The sequence below is a fragment of the Pristis pectinata genome, chromosome 15 (genome assembly GCF_009764475.1).
Source record: "Pristis pectinata isolate sPriPec2 chromosome 15, sPriPec2.1.pri, whole genome shotgun sequence".
Classification (NCBI taxonomy): Eukaryota; Metazoa; Chordata; class Chondrichthyes; order Rhinopristiformes; family Pristidae; genus Pristis; species Pristis pectinata.
This window is the reverse complement of record NC_067419.1, coordinates 14,466,029-14,485,408: the sequence shown is the minus strand read 5'-3', so window position 1 is coordinate 14,485,408 and position 19,380 is coordinate 14,466,029. Positions and strand designations below refer to the sequence as shown.

The following is a 19,380-nucleotide window of genomic DNA, read 5'->3' as shown; positions in this document are numbered from 1 at the left end:
ACTGCAGACGTGTGGGACAGGGATACTATGGATCCTGAGGATTTGTTCCCTGAGCAAAATGGTCCAAGCCATCTGGCAGAATGCCTCAGCGCCAGATCTGCCCAACAAGCAACCAAGACCTCGCTTGGCTGGTGGTGAGAGGAAATCTCACAGTCAGATTGTCCCATACAAGTGACATATCATCCCGAAAGCACACTGCCCTCGGGACGGCTGCGGTGGGGAGGAGACGGTCACCCACCTCTTTGCCGACTGTGGATTTGCTCAGAGGGTGTGGAGACGGATGCAAGGGTCCGTGTCCCGGTTCGTCCCCAGCAGCTGCATGACAGAGGACTCTCTGATCTATGGGCTATTTTCAGGGACACACGCTGAGACAGACATCAAGTGCTGCTGGAAGGTCGTCAACCTGGTGAAAAATGCCCTTTGGTCAGCCCAAAACAACATATTGTTCTTCCAGCACAGCGCGATGTCTGTAAGGGAATGCTGCTGACTGGCACAGTCCAGGCTGCAGGAGTACGTGCAGAGGGACGCACTGAAGCTCGGTGCAGCCAGAGCTAAGGCTCTGTGGGGAAGGACCACAGTCTGGGCTCCTTCTGCTACTGGACATGGAGGGGCAAATTTGGGTGGAACAATGAAAGGGGTATCACCTCAGGGTGCAAGTGGCAATGGTGCTCTGTTAGTGTTTTTTTTCTCTTTGAAGTTTACACGACTGAAGGTAACCACCATGAATGTTTAAGGTTTTGTTTTTGCACTGTTTCTCCCTTTGTATATTTTTTTTATTATGCATAAAGTTTATTTTTGAAATGTTAAAAAAAAGCTAACTTCAGAGTACTGGCAATAATTCCAGCTTTAGGCCATTGCCAGCTTGCTATCAAGCTTGTGCTTCTGTGATGTGTTTCTGATCATTATCTCTTTCTGCTCCTGTTTCCCTGCCCACTGTATCCTGCTCTGTGTTTCCAGCTTCCCTCTGTTGCATTAACTTTATTGAATCTCGGTCCGAGTCTTCAAGGTTACATTCTTTGTTCATTCTAACACTTTTGCCCGTCTGCCTGTCTTCTGGTTCTCCATAATCCCCTGTACAATGCACTTTAATTTTGCACACTAACTCTCTGTGTGGGACTTTATCAGAAGCTTTCTGAAAATCCAAGTACACCACATCCACTGGTTCTCCCTTATTCATTTTACAAATTACGTCTTTAAAAAAAACTCCAGTATGTTTGTCAAAAGTAATTTCGTTTTTGGAAATTCATGTCGACATTGTCTAATCTTGTTGCTATTTTCTAAGTGTCTTGTTATGCCTTTATAATGGTCTCTACCATTTCCCCATTACCAATATTACGTTAGTCGGTCTATAGTTCCATACGCAGGAATTACTTGGCATCTACAGAATTTTGGAAAATGATAATCAAACCACTCACTATTTCCATAGCCGCCTCCTTCAGTACTCTGGGATGCAAAGGATCAGGGTCTGGGTATTTATTGACTTTCAGAGAATGCGCACCCCCCCCCCCCCCAACCGGCCTTCCTCTTCTTCCCCTCCCCCCACTCCCTCCTCCCCCCACCCCCCAACCTCTCCCCTAGACAGCAGTTCTTGACTAATGAATTTGTAAAGAGCCCTGTTGAATCAGAATCAGAGTTCGTGTCCAGGGCAATCGAATAAATAAGTGAATGGAGGAAGTCATCCGGCTCTGGGTCTTGATAAAGTCCATTTTCCTGCGCAGGCACTCGAAACATGTTTTGCATGTCGATGAGCTGATGATGGCTAAACTCAATTTCAGCCTTGTGTGATTACAACTTGTTATTTTAAGCCTAATTGTGTCCTGAGCTCTTAGGATTGTTTAAACCTCATTAGTCTGGTAAAGGCCATACTGAAGCATCAAATAATATCTTCTTTAATTAGCTTTCCAATCACTTAATGACATCAGAGTGATATTCATCTTAATGCAATGATTTTAAGGCTATGTAGCTATAATGGAATCTATATTGATATTATAAAGCCAAGGGTACTTAAAGAACAAATCTAAGTGTAAAGCTACAAGCATTCAATAAAATAGGAAAAACCCCTCACCCAAATGAGTAGGGCTACAATACATGCGGCTGGTGCCAAAAGCTGAGGGGCCAGATCTGAATTACATCTTACCCCTCTCAGTGTGTTTGTCCTTCACACCTTCACTCAGTGGCGGAGTGAACATCTGACCCCAGCTTAATCCTGATTTCTGAATAATGGAAAAGCAGATTAATGGATGCATTGGCAGTGTTAAGAGTCAATTGAAACCAAAATTCCCTTGTATTTAGAGTGTTGCTCCTCTATTCCAGACATCAGGAGATCTTCAAAACTCTGGAAAGTGACGGACAGTCCAAAACTTTTCAAATCCACAGCAATGGGTCTGTGAGCCATGGGACAGATTAAGGAGAGAGCCAAAGAGCAGGCAGCTATTTGCTTACTGAACTACATGACTTGATTTTAAAGACTCAATAGCCAATCTTAAAGTAAAATTCAAACAAGGGAGGCACAGTTAAGATAAGATATCTTTATTAGTCATATGTACATCGAAACACACAGTGAAATGCATCTTTTGCATAGGGTGTTATCGGGGCAGCCTGTAAGTGTCGCCACACTTCCGATGCCAACATAGCATGCCCACAACTTCCTAATCCGTATGTCTTCGGAATGTGGGAGGAAACCGGAGCACCCAGAAGAAACCCACACAGGCACTGGGAGAACGTACAAACTCCTTACAGACAGTGGCCGGAATTGAACCCGGGTCCCTGGTGCTGTAATAGCATTACACTAACCACTACACTGCCGTGCCTGCCCCTACACTGCCATGCCTGAACAAGTTCAGAGTAGAAGTGCAAACGCAAGAGGTTTGAGTAATGCTGTTTTAGCACAAAAGTAAATAGTTGCAGGGGGCGCTGGGGTTATCTAAGAAGGCATTTGAATCATTCATATTCTACATGGAGAGGATGGAGATGCTTCTCATAGCCAATACTATTCTTGAGTTGGAAGACTAGTGAAAATGTGCAGGCATTGAATGTTGCAGTGAAGTAATGCAAGACAGCAACATTATTTCTGGAAATCTGCACTGGAATGTATCACACACACTCTAGTAACTTCACAGAAAGTAAAGATAACTGTTTGCAAAGGTAGTCCAGAGGTTATAAGAAATCCATCAGCCCACGGCTGAATGAAATAGCAGAGATCTCTAACACAGATTAAAAGCTAGAAGAAATTGTGTGCAACTATATCAACACATTCAAAATCTTGTCAAGGTATTGTACTTCTGGTGCACTTCTGGACCACGCATTCAGAGACACGTGTGTGTGTTCTAAGTGATTAATGGGTTGAAATCTTCAGTATATAAAGCATTATTGGATTTATTATGTTTGAATGTGATATCCATGGAGATAGCAGCCATGAATGCTAGGAAATCCTTTGAGCAACTATTGGAGTATTTGTGCTCCCTATCCATTCGAGTATTTTTCCCTTGATGCCCTTTGACCAGTCTTACCAGGATTTCAGGGGTTCCACTAGATCTTAATATGTGGTTAAAAATTTTGTAGGGGGATAAAAAGATGTCTGTTCATTTCATGTTTGAGACCACATCTCATGAGCCACATGGAACTTGAGTTATGAATATCCTTTCAAAGAGGCATGGTTATGTGTATGTTTGCAACAGTTTTGCAGTCAGATTTACTTTTGAAAATAATGTCAAAATGATGAAGCTCGTGCATTAGTTATCACAACCTTTTGAGTATCTCCCACTTTAGGATAATTTGTAGAAATAATTTACATTTACATCAATTTGCTGCTACATGCTAATACACCTTTATACAATTCTGACAACTGCAGTCTCCTATTAGCTAAAAGTTGACATTGCAGTGAGAAGTTATTTGTAATACTTGATGAACCAGAGCATGCTGGCGTGGCTTTAAGTTTTTATTGCCTGTGAAATATTTAAATTATAGTGTAAAAGTTGTGATATTAACAACTCCTGTACTGCTCTGATGGGCATTTTCAGTATCAAAGGTCTTAATTTTTTGTCACAGTGTGAATATTAGCTAGAATAATTATCCTTTCATAATGAATGTCATTTCATGAATAATATTACAAAAACTCCAATAATTTGGCACGGTTGGGACTTCAGTGCTGGACTGGTAGATTTTCCAGATTATTGGATATTATTCCTATTAATATATCAACATACATCATTTTTATTTTAGATGTTACATTGTATTATATTGAATTTTCCTGTGGACCAGTAAGTTGAAAGGGAGTGCATGAACCAGGGCCTGTCTGAGCTGAAGATGAGCGCAGGAAACCGGGGCCTATTTAGTTGAAAGCGGGCGTGGGAACCGGAGCCTGGATCAGCAGTAAGGGAGCATGGCAAGCATCACCTGTTGAGCCAGCTGCCAACCATTGGGATTTTCAAATACTCAGATAGCATAATATTGGAATTTTTCTGTACTTGAGTTTCCACAAATCACTCAAAATTCTTTCCATAAAAAGCTTATTTGCCTTTTTACCAGAATTGAAATTTTTAACATCAAGAATAAATATTTAAACACTAATTTCTGAATTTTACTCTGATTAAGTTGAATTTGGAATGTGTGATTTGTCCTTCTACCCAATGCTTAATTTTTCTGGATGTACTACTATCGTTCAGTGACTCTGGAATGTCTTTTCCTGGATTCCAGCAGTCATGTTTCAATAATTTATTATGGAAGGTGTGAATGCAATAGAAACTAATCTACGTGTGGGCTGCATTGCTGAGGAGCAGCATATGGACTAAGAAGAGGAGAGGTCACAGGAGACCGACTTCAGAGAATTGGAGGTGACTGTGCAAGAGACAGGAGTGCATTCCAGTAACTGAAAAGCAAAAATTGCAAACATCAGAAATCAGGATCTTACAGTGGTTGATTAGAACATAGAACAGTACAGCACAATACAGGCCCTTCGGCCCACCATGTTGTGCCGATCTTTAAACCGCGCCTAAGACTATCTAACCCCTTCCTCCCACATATCCCTCTATTTTAAATTCCTCCATATGCTTAACTAATAATCTCTTGAATTTGACCAATGTACCTGTCTCCACCACCGCCCCAGGCAGCACATTCCTTGCCCTAACCACTCTCTGATATCTCCCTTGAACTTCCCACCCATTACTTTGAAGCCATACGCTCTTGTATTGAGCATTGGTGCCCTGGGAAAGAGGTGCTGGCTGTCCACTCTGTCTATTCCTCTTAATATTTTGCACATCTCTATCATGTCTCCACTCATCCTCCTCTCCAAAGAGTAAAGCCCTAGCTCCTTTAGTCTCTCCTCATAATGCAGACTCTCTAAACCAGGCAGCATCCTGGTAAATCTCCTCTGCACCCTTTCCAACGCTTACACAACCTTCCTATAATGAGGCGACCAGAACTGGACACAGTACTCTAGGTCTGCTTTAACCAGAGTTTTATAGAGTTGCATCATTACCTTGCGGCTCTTAAACTCAATCCCTCGACTTTTGAAGTCTAACACCCCATAAGCTTTCTTAACTACCCTATCCACCTGTGAAGCAACTTTCAGTGATCTGTGGATATGGACTCCCAGATCCCTCTGCTCCTCCACTCTACCCAGAATCCTACCATTAACTTTGTACTCTGCCTTGGAGTTTGTCCTTCCAAAGTGTACCACCTCACACTTCTCTGGATTGAACTCCATCTACCACTTCTCAGCCCAGCTCTGCATCCTATCAATGTCTCTCTGCAACCTTCGACAGTCCTCCACACTATCCACAACACCACCAACCTTTGTGTCATCTGCAAACTTGCCAACCCACCCTTCTACCCCCTCATCCAAGTCATTAATAAAAATCACGAAATTAGGTGAGATTGTTTGCAGGGAAAGGAGTGTCTGCCAAGTGGGAGGCCTTTAAAAGTGTGATATCAAGAGTTCAGGACCTGCATGTTCCTGCAAGGCTGGCAGGTTTAGGGAACCCTGGTTGACAAAAGATTTTGAGGCTCTGGTTAAGAAAAAGAGGGAGGCATACACTGCACATAAGCAGTTGGGAATCGGTGAATCTCTTGACTACAAGGAGTGCAGTTAAGTTAGAAGGGCGAAAAGAGGATATGAGAAGGATCTGGCAGGCAAATTGAACCAAAATCCCAAGATATTCTATAGATTTAGAGTAAAAGAGTGGCTAGGGAGAGAATAGATCCCGTGCACGACTGTCTGTGTGTAGAACAAAAGGAAATGGATGAGATTTTTAATGAATACTTCCCTTCAGTTTTTACTGTTGATGGATGTTGAAGAAATAGGGGAAATGAATGGTGGTGTTTTGAATCACATACGAATTAGCAGGGAGGAGGTACAGGAGACCTTAAAGTGCATTAAGGTGGATAAATCCCCAGGACCTGACCTGATGCATTCTTGGACCTTGTGGGAAGCTAGAGAAGAAATTTTGAAGGCCCTTGCAGAGGTTTTTGCTTCATCTCTGGCCACAGGTGAGGTCCAGGAGGAGTGGTGAGTGGCCAACGTGGTACCATTGTTTAAAAGGGGTAGCAAAGACAATCCAGGAAACTACAGGCCAATGATTTTGATATCAGTGGTGGGTAAATTGCTGGAGGGGATTCTGAGGGACAGGATCTACCAACATTTGAAGAGACGGTCTGATTCGGGACAGTCAGCACGGCTTTGTACGTGGGAAGTTGTGTCTGACAAATCTCTTGGAGTTCTTCAAGAAGGTAACCAAGAGGATAGATGAGGGTAGGGCAGTGGATGTTACCTCTTTGGACTTTAGCAAGGCCTTTGACGAGGTCCTTCATGGCAGGCTAGTCGGAAGGTTGGGTTGCATGGGATCCAGGGGGAGATAGAGGATTGGAAGCAGAGGGTGATAGTTGAGGGTTATTTCTTAGACTGGAGGGCTGTGTCTAGTGGTGTGCCACAAGGGTCGGTGTTGGGACCTTTTTGTTTGTAATTTATACAAACGATTTGGCTGTGAATGTACAAGGCACGGTTAGTAAGTTTGCGGATGATACTAAAATAGGTGGTGTTGTAGGCTGAGGGTTGGCAAATGGCTTTCACTACAGATAAATATGAGGTATTGCATTTTGAGAGATCAAACCAGGGTAGGATTTGTACAGTGAATGGTAGGGCCCCGGGCAGTGTTATGGAACAGAGGGACCTAGGAGTGCAAGTGCATAGTTTGCTGAAAGCCACATCACAGGTAGATAGGGTGGTGAAAGAAGGCATTTGGCATGCAGGCCTTCATCAGTCAAGGCATTGAGTACAGGAGTTGGGAAGTTATGATGCAGTTATATAAAACACTGGTGAGGCCACACTTGGAGTGTTCTGTACAGTTTGGTCACCCTATCATAGGAAAGGTGTTATTAAACTAGAAAGAATGCAGAAAAGATTTACCAGGGTGTTGATTGGACTTGGGGGCCTGAGTTACAAGGAGAGGTTGTGTAGACTAGGACTTCATTCCCTGGAACGTAGGAATTTGAGGAGTGACCTGATAGAGGTATATAAGATCATGAAGGGAATAGACAGGGTGAAAGCACATTGTCTTTTTCCCAGGGAGGGTGTGCTAAAAACAAGAGGGCTGAGGTTTAAGATAAGAAGCAATAGATTTAAAAGGGTGGTGCGTATTTGGAATGAGCTGCCAGAAATAATGGCTGAGGCAGGCATATTAGCAACATTTAAAAGCCATCACGTAAGTACCTGGATAGAAGAGGTTTAGAGGGCTATGGGCCAAATACAGGCAGATGGGACTAGCTCACTGGGCAACACAGTCGACAAGTTGGACCGAAGGGCCTGTTCCCATGCTGTATGACTCCGTGATGCTAAATCTGAAATTAAAAATAAAGCCCAGAGATTGTTGGAAATAATCAGCAGATTAGGCAGCATCTATGGAGAGAGAATCACTGTAAATGTTTCAGGTTACTGACCTTTTATTGGAAAGATTACAAATCCAAAATGTTTTATGTTGCTGAGTAGGGGAAGTAATGGGGTGGACACCAAGAGAGAGTGAATGGTGTGGTGACGTTGAAGACTTATTAATCACAGATGGTCCACCTGGTAAATAGGGGATGAAGGGAAACAAAGGAGGCCAGAATATGAACAAAGCTGGATCAGAGATACAAACTGTAGAAGCAAAACACTGCAGTTGCTTGAAACCTGAAAGAAAAACAGAATGCTGGATATACTGAAGGGAGCTGGCATGTGTCCAGACTATGTCTGTCTCTTTCTTTCTCTTTTTCTCTCTCTCTCATTCCTTGTTCCACTCTTACTTAGGCCCACTGCCTCAGTTCTTTCTCTGGTACATTTATGACTGTATTGGTGCCGCTTCCTGCAGAGTTTCAAATTTTCATCACCTTGGCTGCCAGCTTCCATCCTGCTCTCACTTTTATGTGGTCCATCCCTGAATCTTCCCCTCCCCTTCTCAACTTGTCTATCTCCATCTCAGGGGATGTTAGTGAATGATATCCATGACAGGACAAAGACCACCCCCCCCCATCCTCCTCCCTCTGTCCCCCTGTTGTTCAATCATGTCCAATTTACATTGACACACCAGCTGCAGTTAACAAGTTGTCACTCCCCTCCCTGTTGATATCTTGGATTCCTATTCTGTCCACTAAACTCGCCTTTCCAAGAAGATTGGTGAGGTTGTTGATTCTCAGCAAACTAGAAGTAATTTGAATATTCCTTGGCTCCAGAATTCCTATTCCAGCTTGGTAGAAAGTCACTGGCCAAATGGTGTGGAATGCCATTTCAGTCGTTATTTACTGGGTTATTTATTTGGCTGTTTTAAATAGCAAAAGCAAAATTGTAGAGGATAGAAATGTGGGATTATAATTTGAAATGTGGGATAAAATGGGGTGCTTTTTCATAACTAACAGAAAACAAGTTATGAGAAAGCACGCCATTTTAATCACAATGAGTGAAATTGAAAATTGTACTGTTCGCGTAAAAAGGTGAACCCAGTGATATGCAATTTGTACACTTACACAAGAGTTTGATCTTCTCCACAATAATAATTGTCAGACTGATAAGTAGTGTTAGTGCGTTGTGTTCTGTGCGCCATGATAATTTTGTTGACATCAATGAATTTCTAGAACTACATTTTTAAAAAATTAAAAATTTGTACAAAATATTAAAGTGAAAGTCAAATTTATTTATAGCTTACTTATATTAGCAAAATTTTCTGTTTAATTGTTGCATTTAGATAGAAATCCAGAATGCATAAAAACATGCAGGAATAATTTTCTGTAAACTTGTTGCTCCCATTATATAAATTACCTCGTAAGTGACTGCAAAATAGTGTGAATTACAATGATAACAGAAATTTACCATGCCCCTCCTCCCTAAAGAGAGGGAGAGTGCAAATATATAGCAAAATCTAATTCACATTTTTAAATTACAAACATCATCTACATGACATTCGCGTAAGTGGCAATGTGAAACAATCTAATGTGGTATTAGGGCTTGACAGAAGCCTATATTTTAGTATTTGAATGACCATAGACCATTAATAAGCTTTGTGCCTGTATGCATTGTTATGAATCCTTATTAGCAATATTTCACACCAGATCATTCAGTGAAAATAGATTAAAATAACTAAGAATAAAAACAAAATATGTATAATAACTATCAAGCAAACCCACAATTTTAGAGCCAAAATCTAATTATCTTCATGATTACCCAGTGAAAATTATAAATCTTAAATGAAGAAAATATTTTAAATAATCTCTTTATGAAAAAATGCAATGGAAGCTGTTAGAGCCTCTTAAAATGGATTCAGTTTTTAAAATCTATTTATTTGGTTAAGACTGTTTGAGAGTTAGGGTTGTAAATACATATACTTACAGCAATATGAATATCATTGCATAACTCCAGGGTCTGATTTAGAAAACATTATGAATCACTTTTGGTGCTGTAGCATCCAGTATAAACAAGCTTGGATGTTTTCAATTTCAATCAGTTCTAGAACAACTGTTATATCAGAAATGAATGAAATAAACCAAACTTGAAATTTAAACTCTGCTGTAAGTTTTATATTACATTGACAGTTACCCTTAAAACCTAGAACATAATTATAATCAGTTAAACTGAGAAGACATAGAAATTGTGGGAATGGCAGTGTAATCTCTTGAGATGAAGTAGGAGCTCCATTTAATCACAGGAATATTGCCTCCTAATCACTGACTAACATATCACTTAAAGCCAGTTTGAATACAACTTTCTGTTCTGGTATGGTTCTGCTGTGCTAATACAACATGCATAAAATTAATTCCTCAAACAAATTTCCATGTCTGCAGTTTTACGATCTGAATCTTTCATGGTCCTATTTTACTCTGACGTATCTCTGTCATCTGAATATGTTCCATGAGCACATCTTTGAAATTACTCCCACTTGTTTAAGAGATTGTTCTGTATGGGCCACACATGGATTTTAAATTACTTTTGAGAATGACTGCATTGCAACATAGCTAAAGATGTATTTTAAAAGTAAAACAATCTGTCTTGATGGAACCCAAAAATTGTATCTAATAGTTTTATTCTGGACCAGCATCTGAATGAATAATTTAGCTGGTGAATGTCATTGATGTATGCTGGGTACATCTGTGAGCTTGGCTGGGTATTCTTATGATTCAGGTTGAGATGCCAGGTCATATTGTGTATTGAATATTTTAAGTCTCAGTAATAGAAGCATTGCTGAGAAAGTTATTTCATTGAGATTGACAAAGATTGATGGTAGGCAGGTGTTTTGTTGTCCATAATTTACCATTGTGTGGGTTGAATTTTCATCTCAAATTCAGATTTTCAGTGGGATTATTATGTTGGAAGTGCCTGTGGTGCAAGTGTATGGAAATGGCTGCATATGTTAAGTTAAAATGAAGTTGACCTTATTTACCCCATTCCTTGATCTCAATCAATTCATTTGTAAGTTTGGTACGATAGATAAAAATAACGGGGAATGACATATAGTATTATTGTAACTTGATTAAATGTATGCAGCATAGAGTCTTCATCCCAATGGGGAGGGTTGTTGTAAACTATTGGGTCATATTGTACTAAGGGCTTGTGGGGCCACCTGACCTCTTACTCTGCTGCTGGAGGACTTGTTAGAGAGTCTGGAGTCTGGGTGCTGCATTTCAAATCTTATTGAGTTTAAGGACCAGACACCCTTCATATCTGTGGGACCAGATGCCCCATTCATTTGAATTTAGTCACTTGTTTGAATTCACAAGCTAAGGTTAGTTAGATTTTTTGGTTCATTTTCTTTTATTTCTCTGCACATACATTTTTAATTAATTAACAGAATTTTCATGTGTTTTAAAATAAACTTTTTAGATATTTTAATAGTTTATCTTCAATGGCATTTAGATGTCTCTGATTATCAAAAACAAAAGTGAAACAGGCCTTTAACAGCACAAACTGGGGCTGTGGCCTCCAGACATGTCATCAAGAGGCCTGGTTGCCACTCCCAGCCTGTTCAGCTCATGGGATCGACGGAGAACTGAGCTTTAAATGTAGCTGGCAGTCACATGTCTCCTGGAGGTTAATGGGGCCACAGGTCAGGTACATGTGGCAGGTGTGATCAAGTATGAACTACACAGTGGCTTGGAATTGCAGGCAGCATCAAGCCACAGCTGCTTGCCACTCTCCCACCAACTAGATCAACATGTAGTTGGAGTGGATGTCCCAGCAGCAGCTTCCAACATGCTTGGCGTAGCCCTACACTGCCACAGGGTCTTTCAGTTGTAACTACATCACGTGGTGGGATCTGCTCTGCAGCTCACAGATGCTTTGACACTCCTTGTATGTCATGCATGCTGGCTTAACCTGCTATCAAAGCTTTCAGACAGATTGAATGCTTATGAAAGTCATTGGCATGCAGAGACTTTCAGGAGCTATTAATAATTAATTTTGCTATCAATTAAAAAAAATCATAAATTTTTCAAGTTTTTTTAAGAAGTGTTTTAATTAGTAAAATAATGAAGTACAATTGTTAATTTAGTTCAGCCAAAAAATATAAATTACGAGCAACTTGCCTCTCTCCTGTGCATTTGTTCCTCTTGTTGAACTGGTTGGATTTGCTGGACCAGTGCCTAGAACCTGGCACTGGTTCAACAAGCAGATTCCCCAGTGCAACTGCGGGTGAGCTCCTCCAGCAAGTCAGTGCTTCACCGCTGGACTCCTTGAGGAAGCCAGTCAGAAACACCACCTTCGGAAGTATGGGATTTCCAGTTCTGCACACACTTGAATGGTGGTTCTGATATTCCTGACTGTTGTGGGTGAAAATTCTGGGCCATTGTTGTAAGACTAATTCTGGCAAGTACTTTTGCAGATGGCAAAAGTATTTTTAATACCATATCTTTAAACTATTTCGCTTAATAGCTATTCTCAAATCAATGTGTTGTAGTTGATTTGTATTTTCTTTTGCTTCTGAGAAATTTATCCTAACATCTTGCCATACCATCCATACTTGGGTTGAAAGGCAAAACGATCATCTGTTGCTGGATCTCTACTAGTGCGCTTCCTGAGTTTTACCTGTTGGCTTGTGAATGTGGCCATTGATGATTTTCCCTCAGTTTATATTTCTGTGAAAGCACTCAGCTGTTACATTTCCTGTGAAATAATTTAACCAAGACGAGGGAGTTAGCAGGTTGGAATATCAAACCTGAATCATGCTTAATTTAACTTTTATTTGTGGAGATGTGGTATACTGTATAAACATAAATGCATGTTTCAACAAAGTGAAGATTTAAAGGCTACCTCTTCTTCATGCATCAATGAGTTTCCATTTAATATCACATAATGAGGTTGCCTTTCAAGCATTATTTGCCAGAATATATTATGATTTTTAAAATACAGTTGCCAAGAAATTGGATTGATTAGCACCTGTTCATTAGTTGCTAAGTGCCCAAAATTTGATTTTTATTTCCCTGAGGAGGTAGCATTCTTAATCATTTCCAGAATTGCAACCATAACAAAATTGGACTAGACATTTCTGGGGGAGGGGGCATTTGTGCTAGCACGGTGGATCTTTAGACCTTGTGACATCACAAGTTTGACACTGCACTGCAGATCCATTGTCTATTGAAATTGGACCTCCCACAATGGAGAAATGACTGGTCTATGATAGTCACAGGCCAACAAGAAGCAAAGCTTGCTGAAGATGACCAGTAAGATGTGAATTCCAGGGTCTCCACTCTGACATTGATGCATTGCAGACGTCGACTCGTCATGTATGCAATGCTCAAGATGTTTTCTCCATCAATGATTGCAGCATTTTTAGTTTATACATGTGCTGTAATCTCTGCTTTATTGACCATCCTGCATCTTGCAGTGGCAGGGTACCTTTCGCAGTATAGGACTGATCGGGCAGACGCTTACATGGAGATGTGACCAGATACATAGGAGGTTGCAATGTCCCCTCCATCCTATCTTTTCCCCCACCGTGGTAGTCTTTCATGCAGTGGTCTGTGGCTGCCATGGGAGAGTCCCTTAAGGTCTAATGACCTTCACTGTCATCAGCATCAACAATGTTGGAGCTCTAAGCATTTCAAGCGGCATCTGTGGAGAAGCACGCAACTTAAGCCACTTGACTTCTTTTGAGGAAAGAAGTAGAAACAAACAATTCAAAAACAAATGTTATACAATTTAGCTTTGTATGAAAGGTGCACACACCAGCGTTAGCATTGTATGCAATAACACTTTCGTGCAGCTAAATGGTCCAGTCTGATTTCTAAGTAAGTGCCTTAGGGAAAAAAAATATCTCTAACATTACAATTTTTTTTGGATCCAAAAATAGTTTGTAATTACAATATAACAACAGGTTGTTTGCAGAAATGTTCGATTAAAATAATAGGTTCTCTAAACACCCGAGTCAGAAAATACCGAAACCTCTCAACTAAATTGTTTGGTTTTCCTAAAGGGTGTGTCACATCCGTATTGAAGTATAACTAATTATGGCTTTCTCTTTCTGACCATTTTAGATAACATGTATGTTATAATTATAAGTGGCATATACTAATTAATGCATTCAGGAAATGCAATGTAAATCTAATTCACAGAACAGTATTGTACAGCAGAGACCATTTGGTCCATCAAATCTGCACTGGCTCTCTTGAAGAGATATCCAGTTAATCCCTACCTCTGCTCTTTCCCTATTTTTTGGATGTTTCTCCTCCTTTCCAATTCCCATTTTGAAGGTTATTTTGAATGTTTCTAAAGCTCAGCACATTCTGGATCTCAACCATTGGTTGCTTTAGAATTTTTCTTTGCATTGCCCTGATCTCCTGCTAATGACTTTAAATCTGTGTCCTTTGCAAATCAACATTTCAGCCTTTGAAGCAGTTTGCCTTCAGTTTATTATGATCTTATACACTTCTATCAAATCCCCCTTTGGCCTTGTCTACTTCATGGAGAACAAGCCCAGCTTCTGCAGCCTGTTGCAGAGCCAGAACTCATACTGGAGCCCCTCCAGTAAATTACATATGTACCCCCTTCATATTGTAAAATTGTTCATGCCTTTCTTAAAATGTAGTGCCCAGAACTCACCAGATTTCAAATAGGATCAAACTAATGCTTTTTAAAGATTAATTTACTTTGTTTTGTATTCTTATAAAGATCAGGATTTTTCATGTTTATTAATTACCTTCTAACCTATCCTGCCTCGTTTTAATGTTTGTCCAAACACATCCTAGATCATGTTGCCCTCCCCAGCTCCTAAACTTAATACTGTTTAGTATGCATGGACTTTTCACATTCTTCCTTACAAAATGTTTTTCTCCCTCCAAATTTTCATGCTGAATTTCTTTTGCCACATGTCTTCCCATTCCACTAGCTTGTCGGTGTCCTCTTGAAGTCTTTTTACTGTGCTCCTCACTTCGGTGACCTGTTGACCGTTACCCCAAAATTCATGTAGTTAATTCACTTAAAAAAAATAGCAGTGGTCCTAATGCTGAGTCCTTGTCTACCTTCCTTCACTTTGAACACAGCCATTTAGCACAAACTCTCCATTCCCTATCCCTTAGCTAAGTTTGTTTCCTTGCCTCTCTTATTGGTGCATTTCACTTATTTTGTTATCAATTCCATTATGTGGTACATTTTTTAAAAAAATGCCTTTTGAAAACCCATATACTCTGTACCTGCATGGTCCTCATCCATTCTCTCTGTTACTTCACCAACAAAAAATCTAATCATGTTGACTGGACACAATTAGCCCATAGTAACTGTTTTAGCTTCCCTTTGTTAGTCATACTTGCCCAAGTGTCTCTTAATTTTGGTTCTCAATGATTATTGGTAAAAAGCTTCTCATCTCTAATATTCAATTGGCAGGCTTGTATTTAGCAGGTTTATCCTTTTTTTGAACAAGGACACAACATTTGCAGTCTTCCAGTCTTCTGGAATCCCCTCAGTATCTAAGAACTGGAAGACTGTTCCATGTGCCTTGGGAATTTCCACCCTCGGTAACTTGAATGCATTCCATCTGGGCTAGTACTTTAGCAGTCTTAACTGTCTCCTTTGTCTCCAGATAGTTTCAGCTCATTCAGTTTACTCTCTGTTGCAGCTGTGGCAAAGTTCTCTTCCTTGGCAAACACCAAAGAATCTACTCAGAGTGTCTCAGACTAGTCTACTGCCTTCACCAAGAGATTTCGATTCTGATCTCTAAGTGGTCTTGCCACTCCTCTGGAAGTCATTTGATGTTTTAATGTTTGCTGCTAAATTGTTCTCATATTTCCTCTTTTCCCCCTCATTTCCTTCTCTTCCTTTTTGTATTCAGCCTCTGAATTATCAAAGTGATATGTACCCCATTTCCTGCCATCCTTCTGCTCATCTTTCATTGTCCGAGAGCTCTGCCTTTGCTTGTACTCCTCTTTTTCCCTATAGTAATCCACTTTGACTCATCCAAGACATTTAATTAAAAGCTGAAAATTGCTTCATTTCATTTTCTGCAGGCCACTCTTCGACTCCAATTTAACCTGGGTCAGATCTTGCACTGAAAATAGCCTTTACTAGTTAAATAGTTTTTCTTTTCTTATTTGCTCATCTCTGTAACTAATCTCCTGATGATACTGTTCATGAGGTGCTCTCTCAATCTCATGTTCTTCCTGATATATTTCATTCCCCTCAGCTCTCCAACTTGGCCCTTAACACAAACACTGCCCCCTTCAACATTCGGGTGGTTAAATTCTTCTCTTCTGATAGCATTTTGTACATCTACCTCTCAATATTTTTTTTTCACAGATCATCTCAAGCTCCTTCTTGTTATTAATGAACTAAACAAAATCATGCAGCACACAATTCTATGTGGAACAGTGGTGCAGCCAGTAGAGCTGCTGCCTTGCCGTTTCAGTGACCCAGGTTCAGTCCTGACCTCCAGCATTTTCTGTGTGGAGTTTGCATGTTCTCCCTGTGACCATGTGGGTTTCCTCTGGGTGCTCCAGTTTTTTCCCACATCCCAAAAATGTGAGAGTTGGTAAGTTAGATGACCACTGTAAATTGCCTCTAGTGTCTACCTGGGTGATAGAATTGGTGTGGGGAGGGGGGGTGGGGGGTGGTGGCGGTGGTAGTTGATGGGACTGTGGGGAGAATAGAAGGGGATTCATGTAAATGGGTGCTTGATGGTTGGCACAAACTAGGTGGGCTGAAGGGCCTATTTCCATGCTGCATGAGTCTATGACTCTAACTCTGCCCTTACTTGCCTCTCTGGTGGACTGAAGGCATTTTAACACTGATGCTGCACTGATGTGCATAGAATAGAAGTGAAAACTAAAATAGAAGGTAAACTTCTGAACAAAGCAAGAGTTTCATTGACATTTAAGCTAATTCACATATGTTGCACATTTTTGTGTAACAATTTTTTTTAAAAACACACACAGAGAAGACTAGGCAGAAGTAGTGGATTGGACTTCAAACCAATAAGAAGATGGTTTTCACATGTACGTAAAGTTAGAGTTTTAATGAGAAAATTCAAGGCTGCAAAGCAGAGAAGCAAATGGGTAAAGTCAAGTGACTTCAGTAAGGAAAGACCAGAGACCCTTAAAACAAGGACACAAAGCCCATGACTGAGGTCACATCAGGGAAAAACAGTTAAAAGTAAAAGGTGTTAATCTGAACGTAAAATACATTTCAAATAATGTCAATGATTTAATGCATATTGCAATAAATGTGTTTGATCCAATAGCTGTCACTGATATGTGACTGTGAGATCACCAAGTTTGGGATCTACATATTACAACTACTTGAATCATAGAAAAGGTAGACAAAATGGAGAAGGTATGTGGGGAAATAGCTCAGATAATGAAACACAGAATGAAAGCAGTAATGAGACCAGATTGAAACCTAGAAGATGGGCAGGAAATTAAGTTGTAAAGATGGCAAAGGGAGGCTACAAGAGGATGTAAATAAGGTAAATGAAAATGGGCAATTGGAGTATTAGGTGGGAAAACATGCGTTTTGGCAGGGAAATACATTATCCAAATGGTGAAATATTGCAGGGATCTGAAGTACAAGTAATCTGCGTGCCCCAATGTATGTTTTGCAGAAGGCTTTATATGCATGTCCAGCAAGTAATTAATATTGTTAAAATAAATATTATTGTTCATTCCTATGGCATTGGTGATTCTACATCCGGAGTACTGTGTACAATATTGGTCTCCTGACATAAGGATGTTAAGGCATTGGAAACAGTTCAGAGGAGGTTTACTAGACCAACACCTAGAATGGCAGGTTATCTTAGAACCAAAGGTTGAACTGGTTAGACTTGCATGTGCTGGAGTTTTTAGGAAGAATGAGAGTTAACTTGATTGAAACACACAAAATCCTGATGGGTCTTGACAATGTAAATGTGGAAAGGATGTTTTTGTTTGTGGGAGAATCCAGAACTGGGAGCTACCACTTAAGAACAGATGTGTGAGTGTTCAGAACTCAGCCAGATATATTCTTGATAAGTAAGGGGTGGAAGGTACTGGAGGTTGGCAGGAATGCAGAGTTGCGATTAAAATCGGATCATCCATGATCTTATTGAATAGCAGAGCAGTCTCAAGTGGCCTACTCCTCTTCCTAATTTATATGTTCATATGATGTGTAATCAATACTGGTGGAGCTAAGAGATAACAAAGGATAAAAAATTGGTGGTGGATGAAGCTTCTAGGGCCCCCCTAACATTTTTGCAGTGTCGGACAGATTACAAGTCAACAACGTAGAGAGGCCATTTAACAAAAGCTCTTAAATTTTTTTTATCAATTATGCATTTCAAATTGGAAAAGTTTGAAGAAGATTTTCTTAAAAAAATATCTTGAGGAGTCAATAAGTTATTTTAAATCCAAATCCAAAATTGTGAGACAGTAATAATCTTATGATAAAAGTTCATTCTAGGCAAGAATATGATAATATGACAAATATTGAATCTGAGAGTAATGTAGTTAAGTTTGAAGCTAGATTCTTAAATGTAATTAAAATTTGTATGAGGGACAAACTGGCTAAAGTAAATGAGGAAATTAGATAATTTATTGTAAATATGTAATCTATTTTTAAGGAAATAATTAATATTCCCCAATGATCAAATATTTCCTAGAGGAATAAAAGCATCACCAGAAAATGGTTCAGCCATAGCTAACAATGGAAGTTGGTGACAGTATTTGATTACAAAAAGTGTACAGTATATGACCCTTAATGATTGAGAAGGTTTTAGAAGTTAACAAAAGTTGTCCAAGAAATTGATAACAAAGGGGAAAATGATAAAATGTATAATTGGGTTTAAGAACTTTTGCATGTATGTCAAACTGAATGTAAATATGCATCACTTAGAGGCAGAAGGAACCATAGTAGGTAATATGGAAATTGCAATGAGGTTAAATAGTTAACATTCATCTTCAATATAAAGACTGGCAAACACTGCAAAAGCAGCTTTGAAGCAAACGTCTAATGAGAATGATGAACTTAGAATAAGTAAATTAGCAAAGAATGGATTAATGGAATTAAAAGAAAACAAATCCCCTGGACTTTATAGTTTATCTTCTATGATCTTAAAAAGAGCTGTAAAGATGGCTTTGATATTGCAGAATTCTCTTGATTCAAGAACATCTCTGGTATCAGTTTGTACTCCTATAGTTACAATAGATTACAAATTCCCTGGTTTACTGTAAAAGCCACAAAAGATTTCTTTGGCTTTGTAATTGACTGTTTCTGTGGAAAACAATAGTTTGGGTGACTCTGTAATTGGCAACAGATTTGTTTTGTAATTATAGAATGCAATATTCCAATTGTATTGCCTTTTATTCTACTATAACATTTTTCTCCTTTCTACAGGTATGATACATGGATTCTACAGACAACAAAATAATTTATTTGATGATGTGGATTGGTCGTACACTGGTAAGCAC

General features: G+C 39.7%; 1 protein-coding gene across 4 annotated transcripts in view; it reads left to right on the top strand.

The window, feature by feature from the left end:
* Nucleotides 1–19,380, top strand: part of ptprz1a (protein tyrosine phosphatase receptor type Z1a) — a 206,266-nt gene that overhangs the window by 21,199 nt on the left and 165,687 nt on the right. For all 4 annotated transcript variants that reach the window (XM_052030166.1, XM_052030164.1, XM_052030165.1 and 1 more), the window contains exon 2: nucleotides 19,307–19,372. In XM_052030166.1, the coding sequence (XP_051886126.1) occupies nucleotides 19,307–19,372 (66 nt within the window). The remainder of the gene's footprint in view (nucleotides 1–19,306; nucleotides 19,373–19,380) is intronic.